Source organism: Pan paniscus, chromosome 1, assembly GCF_029289425.2.
Source record: "Pan paniscus chromosome 1, NHGRI_mPanPan1-v2.0_pri, whole genome shotgun sequence".
NCBI lineage: Eukaryota > Metazoa > Chordata > Mammalia > Primates > Hominidae > Pan > Pan paniscus.
Window position 1 is genome coordinate 213385234 of NC_073249.2, and position 17227 is coordinate 213402460.

A 17227-nucleotide genomic window follows, 5' to 3' on the forward strand; every position below is an offset into this window, starting at 1 on the left:
CATCAGCTCTTTGGGGGTTTTGGCTGTCATGGCCTTGGTGGGGGGGGTTGGGGGGGAGCGGGTTGCACAGCCCGTTTCTAAACCAGCCCTGTATTTTGTGTGTAACTCAGCACAGCACGATGTGCAATCTCATAAACAGGAACTAGAAAGAAACAAGTCCCCTTTCATGCCAGCAGCCCCAGGGCTGAGCAGCGATTGTGGCTTTGCCTTCTCCTTCACCTCCTTCGGAGCCTTCTGCCTTTTCATTTTTTTTTTTTTCTATGAGACGGAGTTTTGCTCTTGTTGCCCAGGCTGGAGTGCAGTGGCGCGATCTAGGCTCACCCCAACAACCTCCACCTCCCGGGTTCAAGTGATTCTCCTGCCTCAGCCTCCGGAGTAGCTGGGATTACAGGCATGCGCCACCATGCCCAGCTAATTTTGTATTTTTAGTAGAGACGGGGTTTCTCCATGTTGGTCAGGCTGGTCTTGAACTCCCAACCTCAGGTGATCCGCCTGCCTCGGCCTCCCAAAGTGCTGGGATTATAGGCGTGAGCCACCATGCCCGGCCTGACTTCTGCTTTTTCTAGCCTGGTTTCTGGGCTTTTGAGATAACAAATTGGGACAATGAGTAAAGAAAATCAGAAAACAGGACAGGAAAGGACAGAAAAGGTGAGTGGGCTTAGACATCAGACAGCGTGGAGAGTGAGACTTGGAGCTTTGAAACAGCTGTGCAGATTTAAGCAAATTGGAGAGAAGAGAACCAGAGAGAAAGAGAGAGCGAGTGAGCGAGAGAGAGGAGAGATTTTTGAAGAGTTGCTGAGGCTTATTACTCGAAGACTCCTTAATGTTATTCAAGAAGTGCCAGCAAAGATTGAATTTATATTTTAGCTACTTTAGTTTGCAAGATGGCGATGGCATTTCTTTGAATTTGACACCATAGAGATTCTTTGCATGTATTCCTGGCTTATAATTGGATTATCCAAAATACTAAAACAGCAGGCCGGGCGTGGTGGTTCATTCCTACAATCCCAGCACTTTGGGAGGCCGAGGCGGGTGGATCACCTGAGGTCAGGAGTTTGAGACCAGCCTGGTCAATATAGTGAAACCCCATCTCTACTAAAAATACAAAAATTAGCCCGGCATGGTGGCTTGCGCCTGTAATCCTAGCTGCTCCGGAGGCTGAGGTAGGAGAATCACTTGAAACCAGGAGGTGGAGGTTGCAGTGAGCTGAGATTACGCCACTGCACTCCAGCCTGGCAACAAAGCGAGACTCTGTCTCAAACAACAACAACAAACAACAACAACAACAACAACAACAAGAACAAGAACAGGTCTGGTCTTTTCTGAGCACCTGTAATGGGCCCGGTGCTGGGACAGGGTATGATGAGAAGAGCGAGTCACAGTCTCTGCAGTCTCTGCCCTGACAGGGCTCATGATTTTGTTCAGGAGACGGACACATAAACAAATCTCTGTAGCTCAGTGAGGCTAGAGGTGCATTAGAGGTCAGTACCAAGCACTACGGGGACACAGATAGGTGACAGTGGAGAAGAAGTTGTTTAAATCTGAAAGCAAGCGCATATTCTGCAATGGAAACACACAGATGTACCTGCCTGGATATAGGCAGAGTGGGGCCAGCGTGGGCCTCCCCACTTCTAAGGTGGAGCCACCTCTGCAAACCCGCAGGTGGGAGGAGAACAAGCCTACAAAGGAAGAGAAAAGAGGCTGGGTTAGGCACATTCAGTTTCTCTCTCCTCTCTCTCTCTGGTTCTCTTCTCTCCAATTTGCTTAATTCTGCACAGCTGTTCCCAGGCTCCAACCCTTTCACTCTCCACACGCTCTGAAGTCTCACCCCACACACTTTTTCTGTCCTTTCCTGTCCTGTTCTATCCCAGGCAGGCAAGAGGGGTTAGAATAATAGCACGGTGAAGGCACAGAGGGAAGAATGACGAGCACGTTGGTAAGCAGGAGAGAGGGGGGCCGGAGATGAAGGTGGAAAGACCCTGTCCTCATGAGGTCACATCTGGACACTGAAATCTTTGATCAGTGTTTGGACTCACTTTAAAGGTGAAGGTGAGTCAGGAGAAGTTTTTTCTTTGGTTTGAGTATCTTTTTCTGGATTGTCAGATGCCACTTAGAGATATGCTCGGTTAATATTTATTCTATTTTGTCTCTGTGTCTATAAAACAAAATTAGAACTACACCCCACGTAAGGTTTTGTAAACCGTTGATTTTCACTTAATTGTATGACTTTTTATATCATTAAATAGTCTTCTAAAACTATCATTTTTTTTTCTTTGAGACGGAGTCTCGCTCTGTCGCCCAGGCTGGAGTGCAGTGGCGCGATCTCGGCTCACTGCAAGCTCTGCCTCCCGGGTTCACGCCATTCTCCTGCCTCAGCCTCCCCAGTGGCTGGGACTACAGGTGCCCGCCACCACGCCTGGCTAATTTTTTTGTATTTTTAGTAGAGACGGGGTTTCACTGTGTTAGCCAGGATGGTCTCGATCTCCTGAACTCGTGATCCGCCTGCCTCGGCCTCCCAAAGTGCTGGGATTACAGGCGTGAGCCACCGCGCCCGGCCCTCTTTTTTTTTTCTTTAAATTTTTGAGACACGGTCTCACTCTGTCACCCAGGCTAGAATACAGTGGAATGATCACAGCTCATTATTGCCTTGACCTCCCCCAGGCTCAAGTGATCCTCCCACTTCAGCCTCCCGAGTAGCTAGGACTAAAGGAGTACACCACCACACCTGGCTAATTTTTGTATTTTTAGTAGAGACGGGGGTTCACCATGTTGTCCAGGCTGATCTGGAACTCCTGGGCTCAACTGATTCTCCCGCCTTGGCCTCCCAAAGTGCGGGGAGCCACCACACCCAGCTATAAAATAACATAACCAACAGGATTTCTGGCTGAGTGCAGTGGCTGACACCTGTAATTCCAGCACTCTGGGAGCTGAAGCAGGTGGATCATGAGGTCAAGAGATCAAGACCATCCTGGCCAACATGGTGAAACCCCGTCTTTACTAAAAATACAAAAAATCAGCTGTGTGTGGTGGCGTGTGCCTGCAGTCCCAGCTACTTGGGAGGCTGAGGCAGGAGAATCACTTGAACCCAGGAGGTGGAGGTTGCAGTAGTGCAATCTCAGCTCAGAACCTCCGCCTCCTGGGTTCAAGCGATTCTCCTGCCTCAGCCTCCTGAGTAGTGGGGCTACAGGCATGCACAACCATGTCCAGCTAATTTTTGTATATTTTTGTATTTTTGGTAGACACGGGGTTTCACCATGTTGGCCAGGATGGTCTCGAACTCCTGACCTCAAGTGATCTGCCCACTTTGGCCTCCCAAAGTGCTGGGATTACAAGCATGAACCACTGTGCCCAGCCTCAGTTTTGGAACATTTTTATCACCCCGGAAAGTTTTCTTGTGCTCGAGTACAGTTAATCCCCACTCCATGCCCCAGACAGGTCTGCTGGCTGTCTCTGCATATTTGCCTTTTCTGAGCATTTCACAGACATGGAATCATACAGTATGTAGTCTTCCTCGTCTGGGCTTCTTAACACCACGTTTTTGACGTCCATCCGTGTTGTGACATGCACTAGTAGTTTGCTCTTTTTTATTGCTGCAGAGTATTCCACTGAATGGATATGCCACATTTTGTTTTATCCATTCATCAGCTAAAGACTGGGCTGTTTCCAGTTTCTGGCTATTATGAATTGTGCTGCTGGGAGCATTAGCCTGGGTGTCACGGGTGAGCTTATGTTTTCTTTTCTCTTGGGCAGATTACTAGGAGGGCAGGGTGAGGTTATCCCTACCTTGAATTTCTGAAAGCATCTTCCAAAACTGGCTCTCCTTCCAGTTCAACCCCTATACTGCGTCCAGTGTCAGCTCCCTAAAATGCACACCCGGGCCAGGCGCGGTGGCTCACGCCTGTAATCCCAGCACTTTGGGTGGATCGCAAGGTCATGAGATCGAGACCATCCTGGCTAACACTGAGACACTGCGTGTCTACTAAAAATACAAAAAAATTAGCCGGGCGTGATGGCGGGCGCCTGTAGTCCCAGCTACCGGGAGGCTGAGGCAGGAGAATGGCGTGAACCCGGGAGGCGGAGCTTGCAGTAAGCAGAGATCGCGCCACTGCACTCCAGCCTGGGCGACAGAGAGAGACTCCGTCTCCAAAACAACAACAACAACAACAACAACAACAAAACAACAACAACAACAACAACAAAAACGCACACCTGGTTATGTCTCTTCCCAGATTAAAGCCTTTCAAGAGCTCAAAGTCCAGATTCCCGACCCTGCAAAATATACTGGTTTTCCCAGTGCAACTCAGCCCCTCTCCAGCCCCTCTGCAGCCCCTCTTCTGCCCTATCTCTCATCTTGGGTATCAGGCTTACCCAGGTGTGCCATTGTATCCCCAGTGGGTGAGTCCATATGTTGGAATCCATTTAGAAAGCACTTTGTAGGCATTGTTGGATGAATGAGTGGAAATTGCAGTTTTGTGATCACAGCTTTTAAAATGCTTGTACATACTGCTTCTTGGCCCTTTGGCAAAGGTTAAGTGTGAAATGCTTGTGCATAGCCATCAGACCCCGGGATGGCTGCCAAAAAAGGTCAAAAACTAATATGGACTAGGAATTGGGAGACCTGGGTTATTTTCTAGCACCCATTGTAAAGGTTTAGTGAGCCCTTCTCAAATGTTCATAGCCAAATTCATGAAACATTTCATACTGTTAGACCTCTATACCTTTATGTATGCAGTTTTCTCTCTCTGGAACATATTTTCCTTACCTAGAACAGATTCCCCATCTGCTTAGAGAACTCATATTCATCCTTCAAAACCCTGGTCAGCCATCACCTCTACTGTAATACCTTCTCTTGATCCTTTCCACCCAAGTAGAATTATTATTCCCTTCCTCCTCTGTACTGCTGTATTTTGTACACACTTTTATCATTGTATATTTTGAAAAATTATTTGCTTCTATGTCTGCATACCACACTACACGTCAAGTTTTCTAGGGAACTACTTCCCATTTGCCTTTGTATCACAAGGCACTGGAGCTTTGGGATACAGATATAGGAGCTCAATAGTTTTGTTTTGCTTTTGTTTTGAGGTGGAGTCTCACTCTGTAGCCCAGGCTGGAGTGCAGTGGCACGATCTCGGCTCACTGCAACCTCCACCTCCCGGGTTCAGGTGATTCTCCTGCCTCAGCCTCCTGAGTAGCTGGGACTACAGGAGTGCACCATCATGCCCAGCTAATTTTTGTATTTTTAGTAGAGACAGGGTTTCACCATATTGGCCAGGCTGGTCTTGAACTCCTGACCTCGTGATCCACCTGCCTCGGCCTCCCAAAGTGCTGGGATTACAGGCGTGAGCCACTGCGCCTGGACTAATTGTTTGTTTTTTAACTGAACATTTTCAAGCCTCAAGTTCTCCTTTCATCAAAGGGAGATGACAATACCTTCCTTGGCTACTCTAAAAGTTTTTTTTTAATGCAAATAAAATGACTAATAAATAAAAATTCCTTGACAAAAGGCATGAGAGACTCTACGAAGGTCAAGTCTAGTCTAGTAAACTCTTGCTTGGCCAGGGTACCTGGCTACTTGGCTGGACATAAGTTGACCTTATTTGGTTCAGGAAGTGCTTGAGGCTCTCCTAAGCCTTCGTCATTGTCACTGTGAGGATGGGTGGAATGAGGGGTCAGTTAAGGATGGTGATTAAGAGCTGATGACTGTGTCTAAAAATGTGACCCCATCCTTCCCCAGCCCTTCCTCTGCTTTATCTTCGTTGCCTTTATTGCTCTGTGACATCATCCAACAAATGTATTTGCCTTGTGACTGTCATTTCATGGCAAAGGCTGCTGGTTGCCCAACCAAATCCATTCTCCCTTTTTCCCTGGCTCTTGATTAAACCCCATTCCTTAACCCTTTTTGAAGCAGGATGGGTCCACAGGCCTAGGTTCTCACCTACAGAAAGGAAACAGAAACAAAGGCTGCCCCTCCCAGGCCCGGGCTTGAGCATGGTAGGTGTGGCCTCTCCGAATTCCCTTCCACCTTCCCGTGGCTACACAAGGATGTGGCAGCAGCCCAGCCTCACCTAGGCAGGTGAAGACAGTGTCCTAGGTGCTTAGAAGAGCAATGATGTGCAAGGGACCAGGGTTTTCCTCATGACCATGTGGCTAGGGCAAGATTGTCCATCAGTCTGGGACATACGCCTTGAATTACTACTCAAGAAAGAAATTCAGGCCGGATGCTGGGGCTCATGCCTGTTATCACAGCACTTTAGGAGGCCGAGGCGGGCAGATCACTTGAGGTCAGGAGCTCGAGAACAGCTTGACCAACATGGCGGAAGCCTGTCTCTACAAAAAATACAAAAAGTAGCCAGGCGTGGTGGTGCTCACCTGTAATCCCGGCTACTCAGGAGACTGAGGCAAGAGAATCACTTGAGCCTGGAAGGCGGAAGTTGCAGTGAGCTGAGATGGTGCCATTGCATTCCAGCCTGGGCCATGGAGTGAGACTTTGTCTCAAAAAAAAAAAAAAAAAAAAAAAAAAAGAAAAGAAAAAAGAAATTCACTTCTTTCTTCTTTAGTAAATTTTGGGGTCTCTTTGTTCCCACCCAACCTTACCCTAACTTACACATACTAATGCTTTGTGACAACTGAGACTTGGTCTTTTTCCTTCACTGCAGTGTTCCTAGTGCCTAGAATAATATCTGGCTCATAGTAGGTGCTTAAACTAATACTGGCCCATAAATGAATGGAGTCAGAATGCCTGTGTTTGAATCACTGACAAGCCATGTGGCCTCAACCTTGTGGATCTCAGCTTCCTCACCAGTAAAATGGTAATAATTGGACCTACCTTTTGGATTATTGAGGAGATTAAGATAATATATTCACAGCTCATAGAGAAATGCCTGACATATATGTGCTCAGTATTAGAGATTATTATTACCACTATTATTATTATTATTTTGAGACGGAGTCTTGCTCTGTCACCCCGGCTGGAGTGAAGTGGCGCGATGTTGGCTCACCGCAACCTCTGCCTACTGGGTTCGAGAGATTCTCTTGCCTCAGCCTCCCGAGTAGCTGGGACCACAGGCACATGCCACCACGCCCAGCTAATTGTTTTTTTTTTTTTGGTATTTTTAGTAGAGACAGGGTTTCACTGTGTTAGCGAGGATGGTCTCGATCTCCTGACCTCATGATCTGCCCGCCTCAGCCTCCCAAAGTGCTGAGATTACAGGTGTGAGCCCCTGTGCCGGGCAGCACTATTATTATGATTGCAACCATGTCATGTTTTCTCCAGCCTTTGGGGTCTTCAGTAATATTAATACTTAACAATGATTTTATGCTAATTTAGAATAACTTACAGGGTAGAAGAAGCCACGGCTGCCTGGATGGCAAATGTGTCTCTACTTCTGCCATTGGCTGGCATAGGTGGAGTGGCTTTACCTGTTACTTGTTTCAAGAACTCAATGAGATAGCTTTGGGAGCATATGCAAATGTATGCAAATTGCACACAAATTTATAGAAAACAGCCTTGTGTGTGCCTCCGCATGTACTAGAAAGAATTCTGGTGGCTTTATACAATTCTACCTTTGGGTTATGCCATTTTGTATTCTGCTGTTTCAGAAAGACTTACCTGGAAGGAGGGAGGTGCATGCACATGAGTGTGTGCTCACGTCTGCAGGATGGGCCGGGGGAGGGCAGAGGAGGCCAGTCATGACAGCGGAAATACTGCTCAGCAGCCAGTCATGACAGCGGAAATACTGCTCAGCAATCAGATATGTTTGCTGAGCAGTGTTTCAGCTGTTAAATTTTTATTTTATTGATCCAAGATAAAATGTAAAATTCCAGGCTCTGAGGCCCTACCTCTAATCAGTCAGTCCATGCGATCAACAGCCACTAATGACCTCCCATCATTAGATAACCCTGCGCTGTAGGCCACAAGGGCTGCAAAAGGAGCTCAGGAAACTTGTCTTTGGGTTTGAAATGTCAAGTATCCTTAGGGCTACTCAGCTGTGAAAGGGTGAGTAATCAGCCACCCACCAGAGGTTTTTGTAAAATGGGCACAAAGACGTGGGCCCCCGACACAGCTGCTGTGAGGCTCACTTGAGAGCATGGGTGTAAGGGGTCTTTGCAGTGTTGCATATGGGTGTGAGAGTGCACAGGTCACCATCATTATTATCAGGAGAGGAGATCATGAGGAAGGAGGGGAAGTCCTGAGGCCGCCTTCTGCAGTTATTTGCGGGGTTAAACAGATAGTACAGCAGCAGTATCATAGAGACCCACACCTTTAGAGCCTTCCAAAGCAATCCTGACCTCAAATGCTTTGTCTGCCAATCATTCCACATGGCAGAAGCATTTGCTTGTCACGCATGCGCTCATTCGTTCATTTGGCAAAGATACCTTGGGCACCTGCCCTGTGTGGGGTCCTATGCTGGGTTCCAGGATATAAACACGGAGAAGACACGGTCTTTGCTCAGGAGGACCTGTTCTTTCTCACACTAGAGCCAAGTAACAATCCAGGAAAGGAGAGAAACATGTTATCAATAAATACCACACTGCATGCAAGGGACAGTAACACAACAGAGGAAAGATACCAGGGAGAAAATAAGTTGGCTGTACCTGGGGAGGCCGAAGGCTTACGGAGGGGCGCGTGGCATTTTTGAGAGTGAGCAGGGACCTGCCAAGTGGACTGGCAGGGAAGCCTGTGCGCTGGGGTAGAGAAGCGTGAAGCCACACGGCCGTATGCTCCGAGAGCCGATTTGGAAAATACGGTCCGCTGTGTCAAGATGTGGCTTTCTCCAATCATCCCGGCCCAGACATCCCTGACTCCTCCAAATGCCTGCGACATTCATAAACCCACAGTACTTGTTTGGCAGTTACTGTACAGGACAAGTCCTTGCTGTGGGTGGCCTGTCTCTTCAAGGAGGTTGTGAGTCACCTGAGAACTGAGGCTGTCTACTCTGTCTTGGTCTCCCTAGGACCCAGTTCAATGCCTTCCTTTAGAATATTAAGCAGGCAAGAGAAGTTTTTTGCTGGAGGTGTCCAAATGGATGAGAATGTTCCCACCTTCAGATGCTACTATGTATTGAGAATCCCACAGGTGCTGTGCTGAATGCTAATTTGTATATTATCTCATTGAATCTTCACAATAACCCTATGAGGTAGATACGGCGGGTCCCCATTTTACAGATGAAACAACTGAAGCTTATGGCGATGACTTCACTTGCAGAACAGCAGCTTAGAAGGGATGGAGCCGGGATCTGAATATGGGCTAACTGGCTCAAGGGCCAAGGTTTTTAGCTCTGACTCTACCCAAATGTACAGCTTCTATTTTGGTATACTTAATAACACTATATGAATTCGAGTTTTAGAGACCAACACATAAGTCCCAACTCTAATGAAACAGTGGTTATTTCTTCTTGTGGCTGTCTCTTGAGCCCTGAGCTCCTTGAGCATGAGGCTACACCCGTGCCCTCTTTATGCTCCATACCTAGCACAGCACTTAGTCTCCTGGAATGGAGAATAAAGGGGACAAGGGAATTGTTCAGGGTAATTCTAGAAGGACTTCTTGGAGGAGGCCAAATTTCATTAAGCAAACTGGGAACATGGTGAGAGGCAAGCCAGGAAGAGGGTATGAATAAAGGCGCAAAGGTGGACGTGATGACATCATTTATGGGGTGCCACATGCTTTTGATGAAGAGGAACTAGATATGTGTTTGGGGGAGCCCCAAACTCCCAGGCTACTTCAGGGGTACAGTTGGAGTGCTTTGTGCTCTCCATGTAAATCTCATTCCTTCCTGGGAAATAGAGCCAAGGCTGTCTTTGGAGGGATGAAGTTCCTTGCTCTACCAGAAACGATGAATGAGTTTCTCCAGGTGAGATACTGCTGAGAAACTGGTAGCCTAGTTGACAGGCATCATTTACAGGTGACAATTAGTTAATCAATTCTTGAGTGTTCTGGGGCTGATTCTAGGAACTGGAATAAAGTATCGAGCCTGACCTGGCACAGTGGCTCACGTCTGTAATCTCAGTACTTTGGGAGACTGAGGCAGGAGGATAACTTGAGCCCAGGAGTTTGAGACCAGCCTGGGCAACATAGTGAGACCCCCAATCACTGCAAAAAGTAAAAAAAAAAAAAAAAAAATTAGCCAGGTGTGGTAGCATGTGCCTGTAGTGCCAGCTACTTGGGAGGCTGAGGTGGGAGGAGCTCTTGAGCCTGGGAGGTTGGGACTGCAGTGAGCCATGATTGCCCCACTGGACTTCAGCCTGCGTGACAGAGTAAGAACCTATCTCTAAATAAATAAATAAGAAAGAAAGAATGAATGAATAAAAAGATTGGCCCTTATAGAGGTTCCATTTTAGTGGCGGAAAGTAGCGTGAATAAGTAAACAAACCAGCAAGCTGAGAAATGCCAGGGGGTAATAATAAACAAGTTGAAGCCAGGAAAAGAAGGGAAGCAACTTAGGAAGACAAGGGAGAGTGACTGGAGAAAGATAGGAGGTCAGTGAATGCCATTTTGGGGAGGTGACATAGGGGCTGAGAAAGCCCAAATGACACCAACCATGCCAGGAGCTGGGAAGGAAGTACTTCCAGTGGAGGGCACAGCAAAGGGGCAAAGCTCTGGTGGTGGAAACAAACATGAGGAATTGCATGTATGAAAAGACTAGAGTGTGGTGAACCAAGAGAAGAGGGGTCCCAAATTAGGGGGGTGGGGGAAGGAACACGGAGCCAGGCCATGCAGGATCTGGTGGGCTCTTGTTCCAAGTTCCTTAGTGTATCAGTTAGCTATTGCTGTGTAACAAATTACCCCCTTTTAGCAGTTTTAAACAAAACACATTTCAAAGCTCACAGTTTCTGCAGGTCAGGAGTCTGGGAAGGCTTTCTCTGGGTCTTCTGCTTCAGGGAGTGTCACAGGTTGCAGTCAAGGTGTTGGCTGGGCTGTAGTCTCTCTGGGTTCAACTGGGGAAGGCCCCACTTCAAGCTCCCGTGGTTGTTGGTAGGATTCAGCTCCTCAGGGGGCTATTGATCTGAGCACCCCCAACCCTGTTCCTCACCATGAGGGTCTCTCCAACAGAATAGCTTTCCTCATCAAATTGTGCAGGAGACAAATCGTTCAGGGAGATGACACAGTCTATCCACAAGACAGAACCTGAACACAGAATTGACCTTCATTGCCTCTGCCATATTCTATTTGTTAGAAGCAAGTCAGGGTCCCACCTCCACTCAAGGAATACCTGGAGGTGGGGATCATTGGGGGTCATCTTAGAAGGCTGCCTGCCACTCACAGGAAGTCACTGGAGGTGTCTAAGCAGGGAGGTGACTTGATCTGACGTGTATTTTCAAAGGGTCACTTTGGCTTCCTTAAATATTGTGTGGGTGGGGGATGGGCAAGAGTGGGAGCCAGCTGGCCAGCCAGTGGCTGCTGTAAAAGACGATGCTGGTTTGGGTTCAGGAGGTAGTGGTGGAGATGCAGAGTAGAGGCAAGGGGGGCTTGCCAGTGGATCCAGAGAGGGTCACATAACGAGGAACTGGGGATGACTCCCAGGTTTCCCAGGGCTTGCAACTTGTACCTATGGGAGGATGGTGCTTTGGATTCTCGTTTTTCTCCTCCTGAGACAGACAGGGTGAAACTCTCTCCACCCTCCTCCAACCCTACCCAAGGTCGCACACTTGCTGGATGGCTGGCCAGCATTAGGAGCCCCGGCTGTGAGCAGACAGCAGATGTCTCCTTGTACCAGGCTGAGAGACTGACCCGGTGTCCTCAGTCTCATTAGCCTGCCCACGCTCAGACCAACCAAGCCAGCGGGCCAGAGGGAGGGAAGCCGCGCCCCCATAACTGTGATCACAAAGTCAACCAGAGCTGGAGAGGGCTCAGGGGTGTGTGTGTCTGTGTCTGTCTCAGATGGGCTACACGTGGAGTAGGGAGTGGTTCAGGGCAGGGAGAGTTACTACAGCTGACCCTAGAATGTTAGGGCATCACTAGTCAATATATTCCAGAGAAACAAACACGTCAGCTCTTTATCTGAGGAATATCCGTCTACACGAAACCTTTATTTGCTCCATGTGGAAAGAGAGAGAAATAGATCATCATGCAGTTACCATGTATTGTGTTTCCACTACGTGTAGGTCTCACTGCTAAGCCCTCAACAGACACCTCATTTCATCCTCATAACAACCCAGTGAAGTAGACATTACTATTATCCCATTTCCTAGATGGGAAAACTGAGGCTTAGAAAAGTTAAACAACTTGCCCAAGATCTGTTTAACTTCAAACCCACATTCCCAACGGCTACCACCACCCTGGCTCCCATTTAGGCTGGTGAAAGATTCATTTCCTGCTTCCAGAGGCAAAACTAGAGGCAGGAGTTTTTCTTCTAAAACGTGGGTCCAGCCTTGCTCCAGAGAGTAAATTGCGTTGAGAGAAGCGCACAGTTTTGAGCAGTGCGGGCCGCAGGTGGTGCCCCCTAGCGGTGGTAGCTAAAAAGGGCAGCGGCCGTGGGACTGGGAACATGGAGCTGCAGTTGCAGCCAGTCAACGGGCTGGTGACAAAGACGCAATTGTGTCTGTGGAGCAGGGAGCCTGTTCCATCGAGGCAGGCTGCCCCAAGTAAAAGGCTAGAGAGTGTCTCCTTTCCTGGGGCCCATGAGATGTCCTCACGCTCCCCGGCCAGGCCAGCCAGGTGCTGATCAGAGGTGAAATACGCCAGTAACGCAAATGACATCACCAGACACCAGCCATACTCTTATTCAAACCTAGCATTTGCACCTAAATTCAACTTCTGCACATAAAATACTGGCAGCATCTTGTTTACGACTTAAGGCATAGGATTTTGGCTAATTTAGATGTCAGTCTGGTGAACAAAGGGGGATATTATTATTGAATTTTTCCTGCTTACAGCAACCAGGCATCGCATGGTGGGTTTCCTCGGGACCGCCTTGCACATAGCTTCCCAAGGCCCAACCTCATGGGGAACTGGACAGGGATGGAGAGTGAGACACGACGTGCTCTGTAGCTCAGAGAACACAGGGAGGAATGAGGATTCCGCTGGGGGTGGGGGTTGGGGTAGGCATGACGTCAGGTTTTTAAATCATAGGGATACCTTGGGTATTTGCCACACTCCTGCTTTGAGCCTTTTGAATAGGAATTACAAAGTGTGCTGACTCTGAGAATACATACGGAGACACAGCTGACAAGTGGAATCTCTCAACGTTCCTCCCTGTTACCTGCAATGTTTGTTACCTGCAATGTTTGCCCTCAAGGGTAAGAGATTCCCTTCCTGGGGAGGGGGTGAGTGGGTGAATTGGTGAATGGCGCAGGTGGGGACTCAGAATGCCTGTGTTCTATTTCTAGCGCCTATCACTGACTCATATTGTGACCTTGCTGAGGTCATGGCTCTGTTTTATTTGTTGGGGGAAAAATTTAGAGGTGGCAAAGCTTGTATTTCCCCCAAGGGATGGGAGCTCTGGAATCTGAGATACCTCCCTGCTCCCCACAAAGCCCAACCATGTCTAGTTCTGCTGATATTAATGAAAAGAATGCTTACATTTGGATCCAAGGAACTTTGGGGGACACTCGAGGAAACAAATTGTCCCTGCCATCGCAAGATTTGTGGCCACTTTTATTGGCAATATTTCTCCAAAGACCTTTCAAATCATGTTCCCATACAAATACTTCCCCATGCGGCCCTCACGTTGTCTGTGGAAAGGAAGAAGAAAGGTATTTTTTCATTAGTTTCAGGATGAGGAAATCAAGGCTAGGAGTGGTATTTCTCAACAGGTTTGTTACCAAGAGCCCCTCTTAATATTTTAGTACCATGCATTCCCCTGTTTTGCAAGCCCTTGTCAACTAAATACTTGCATTTATTCAGTAGAAATTCATCTCTGTTTTTCTTAAAGTCACCTATGAATGCCGGTTCTGCACAAAAGGACTAGTGCTACCATTAAGTTCACTGGCAAGAATTGCAGTATTTAATCCGGGAGACCTCCTCAAAGATAAAGGCCGAATTTTCACCAGACTTTTTTAAATTTTGAAAAGACCTCCTCTTCATAGTATCTGGGGACCCAGGCTAAGAAGTCCCCAGAGAGATCAAGTGGCTTGTGAAAGATTCTGTGGCTAGTGGTGGGGCCAGGACCAGACCCAGGGTCTTGATTCATATAGGTCAGTGCTCCAGCCAACCAGACCACTTGGCAGGGAGGGCTTGTGTACACACCCAGACATACAGACACGCGGGCATGCACGTGCAAGACGGCAGCCCAACCAAATGCGGGTGTCATGAAACCATGATGCTAAGGGCTCAAACCAGTAACAGGTTCCCCTCAGTACAGGAGGGAGCAGCCAGAACCAAGCCTGAGATCGGCAGAGTGCAACGGTTCGGTTCAGGCTGCTTTTGCAGAGTTGCAAGGGTGGGAGATGTGTTTATTCTGCCACCTGCCTGCACTTTGTGTGACTCTTCAATAATTTATACATCATTTATGTAGGCAGAAGCATTTTCATCCACTCTGGGAGCATTCAGACCACTCCTCCCGGCACCTGCCTCTTCAAGAGCATGAGACTGGGGTGGGGAAGCTGAGCCCTTGAAGTTGGGGATGGCAATGGCAAATTGGGCACCCTGGGAGAGTGGAGACAGAGACGGAGAACTGAGGGAGGTCTGGCTTAGTGGCCTGGAATGTAAGTAGGGGAAAAGCTGCAGGACTCCAGGTGCCTCAAAGCTTTCCCCTGGGTCTCCCCCGCCTCTTCCCCAGGGCTCCTGCAAATATGCTCATCTGTTGAGCCCTTGGCTCCATCCCAGGGGATCAGTTTTTTCATCCCATGGCTCAGAGGCATCAAGTCGGCCTGTACCTTTGGAAGAAGGCCGAGGGCTTAGCTTTATGGCTTCAGAATCTGAGGCTCCACCAATCCCCAGCATGGCCAGGGGCCAGGGCAGGGTCTCTGGGGGCCTGCTGCCCAACAGCTGTTCCCTGGGTTATTTTGGTCTAGTGGGAGTCTGTCAGTTCTAGGGCATTTGGACCAAAATAGCCCACAGCGGGACAATCTCTTGGTAGCTCTGTGGGGACCCCTCCCCATACAGAAGTTTCTAGAATGAGGTGGGACAGAAAGAAAGGAGTTTGGCATCGGGGTGGTGAAGAGGGAATTTTCCTGCCAGTGTCAGAGGCTGACATCAGCAATTCCTCACTGTCCTTTCATCTCAGCCTTGGCACGTTCCTGACTGCCTCCCTAGGCTATCCAAGGTGGGGTTTTGAGGGGGAGAGAGGAAAAGATAATTTTTGAACTTTGTTCTTGACTTCTTGGTCCTCCCCCAAAGCTGGTGAGATATATATTACTTTTTCCATTTCACAAATGGAGCTACCAGGTCCAGAGAGGCAGAGGTACTGGTCTGAGGCCACACAGCTTGGAAGCCAGGCCTGGTGACTCCAGGCCTCAGAGCCTCAGCGGCTGGACCTCTCAGACCAGCAGCTGATCCTTGCATGGATGCCAGTTCCATCCAGAAGTTCGGGGCCAGCATGGAAAGTGCTGACTGGCCCTGCGGGCCACAGCGGGGGCCCTGGCAGCCACCTGCCTCGCTCACCCTCCAGCCTAAGATGGTTCAAGTGCAGGTGGGGGAGGGAAGAGGGAAGACCAGTCACTCACTCTCTCTCCTTGGAACCCCGCCCAAATTCAGACCAGCAGCCCCTGGCGCGGCACCCGAGAACCTGCAGGGATTGCCCCCGGAGCAGAGTCAGAGTGACCCAGGTCCCACTCCCCTTGGCGACATAGGGTGGCGTGCAGGGAGCGTGCTTTGGCACCAGGCGGGCGCGAGGGGGCAGGGCGCACGTCCGGGACACGCCTTAGGGAAACCGCTCCTGGGCTTGGTAGCTGAACTTAGACGTCGAGTGCAGCCCGCCCGGTGCGCGCGGCGTCTTACTTCCAGATCTCGGAAATCAGCTGCCAGGGTGGGGCCGCGTTTTGGCGACGGCCACTCGGCCACCCCTGCCGCTCCCGCCGCTCCCAAGGGATTTTTCTAGCGGGTTAATTTCCTGTCCGGGTAAACCCTTTGGTGAGTCCCTCGCCCCTCCCTCCCCGCCCCTCCCCGCCCCTCCCCTCTCCATCCCTGCTGTCCCGGCTCCCCAGTCCGTCCGCGCCGCGCTCCATCGCCCCCGCACGCCCGGGCGCACGCCCTCCCCGCCCGGGCCGCCCTCTGGCTCCCCGCGCCCGGCAGCCAGTGCCTCACCGCGCCGTCCCGCGCCAGGGCTCGCTCCGAGAGCCGCCTCCTTCTCGCCGCGGCCGGCGCGGGCCCCCCGGCCATGCGCCCCCGAGCCCCAGCCTGCGCCGCCGCGGCGCTCGGGCTCTGCAGCCTTCTGCTGCTGCTCGCGCCCGGGCACGCGTGCCCCGCGGGCTGCGCCTGCACCGACCCGCACACCGTGGACTGCCGCGACCGCGGGCTGCCCAGCGTGCCAGACCCTTTCCCCCTGGACGTGCGCAAGCTGCTGGTGGCCGGCAACCGCATCCAGCGGATCCCCGAGGACTTCTTCATCTTCTACGGCGACCTGGTCTACCTGGACTTCAGGAACAACTCGCTGCGCTCGCTGGAGGAGGGCACGTTCAGCGGCTCGGCCAAGCTCGTGTTCCTCGACCTCAGCTACAACAACCTGACCCAGCTGGGGGCCGGCGCCTTCCGCTCGGCCGGGAGGCTGGTGAAGCTTAGCCTGGCTAACAACAACCTGGTGGGCGTGCATGAGGACGCCTTCGAGACCCTGGAGTCGCTGCAGGTGCTGGAGCTCAACGACAACAACCTGCGCAGCCTCAGCGTGGCCGCCCTGGCCGCGCTGCCCGCGCTGCGCTCCCTGCGTCTGGACGGGAACCCCTGGCTGTGCGACTGTGACTTCGCCCACCTCTTCTCCTGGATCCAGGAGAACGCATCCAAACTGCCCAAAGGTGAGCCGAGCCGGCTAGGCTGGGGTAGGGAGGGAGGGGGGCAGGGAGAAGCCACCCCAGACCCCAGTCTGGGTGCGAGGAGCCGTGGGTTGAGTTTGGAAGAGGAGGCTTGGGGGATCCTGAACTTTTCCTGGGTCTCTGCTGGGGAAGTGGGTGGAGAGGGACGCATCTGGAATTCTTTGGAGTTTCTGAACCCTGAGGCTGTACTTCTTCCCCTGTTTCTCCAGTAACTCACTTTACCAAGTTAGGGACCTTCCCCTTCTCGGGATGCCCAGGATCATCTCCCTGGGCTTTGGGTCCTAGGAGTGGCGGGTGTGGATTACTTATGCGTCCCTGG

At 50.4% G+C, this 17227-nt stretch overlaps 1 protein-coding gene and 1 long non-coding RNA gene across 2 annotated transcripts in view; one reads left to right on the forward strand and one right to left on the reverse strand.

Moving 5' to 3' along the window:
* Positions 1-1140: 1140 nt before the first annotated feature.
* LOC117979588 (uncharacterized) lies at positions 1141-16277 on the reverse strand. The gene is made up of 4 exons (XR_008620988.1): positions 16187-16277; positions 13523-13674; positions 10829-11128; positions 1141-1679 (listed from the first exon to the last, which is right to left on the reverse strand). It is a non-coding gene; the product is annotated as an uncharacterized LOC117979588 (long non-coding RNA).
* Positions 15812-17227, forward strand: part of LRRC38 (leucine rich repeat containing 38) — a 39069-nt gene continuing 37653 nt past the window's right edge. Inside the window, exon 1 of the mRNA XM_034955717.4 lies at positions 15812-16890. Coding sequence (XP_034811608.1) covers positions 16260-16890 — 631 coding nt within the window. The 5' untranslated portion in view covers positions 15812-16259. The remainder of the gene's footprint in view (positions 16891-17227) is intronic.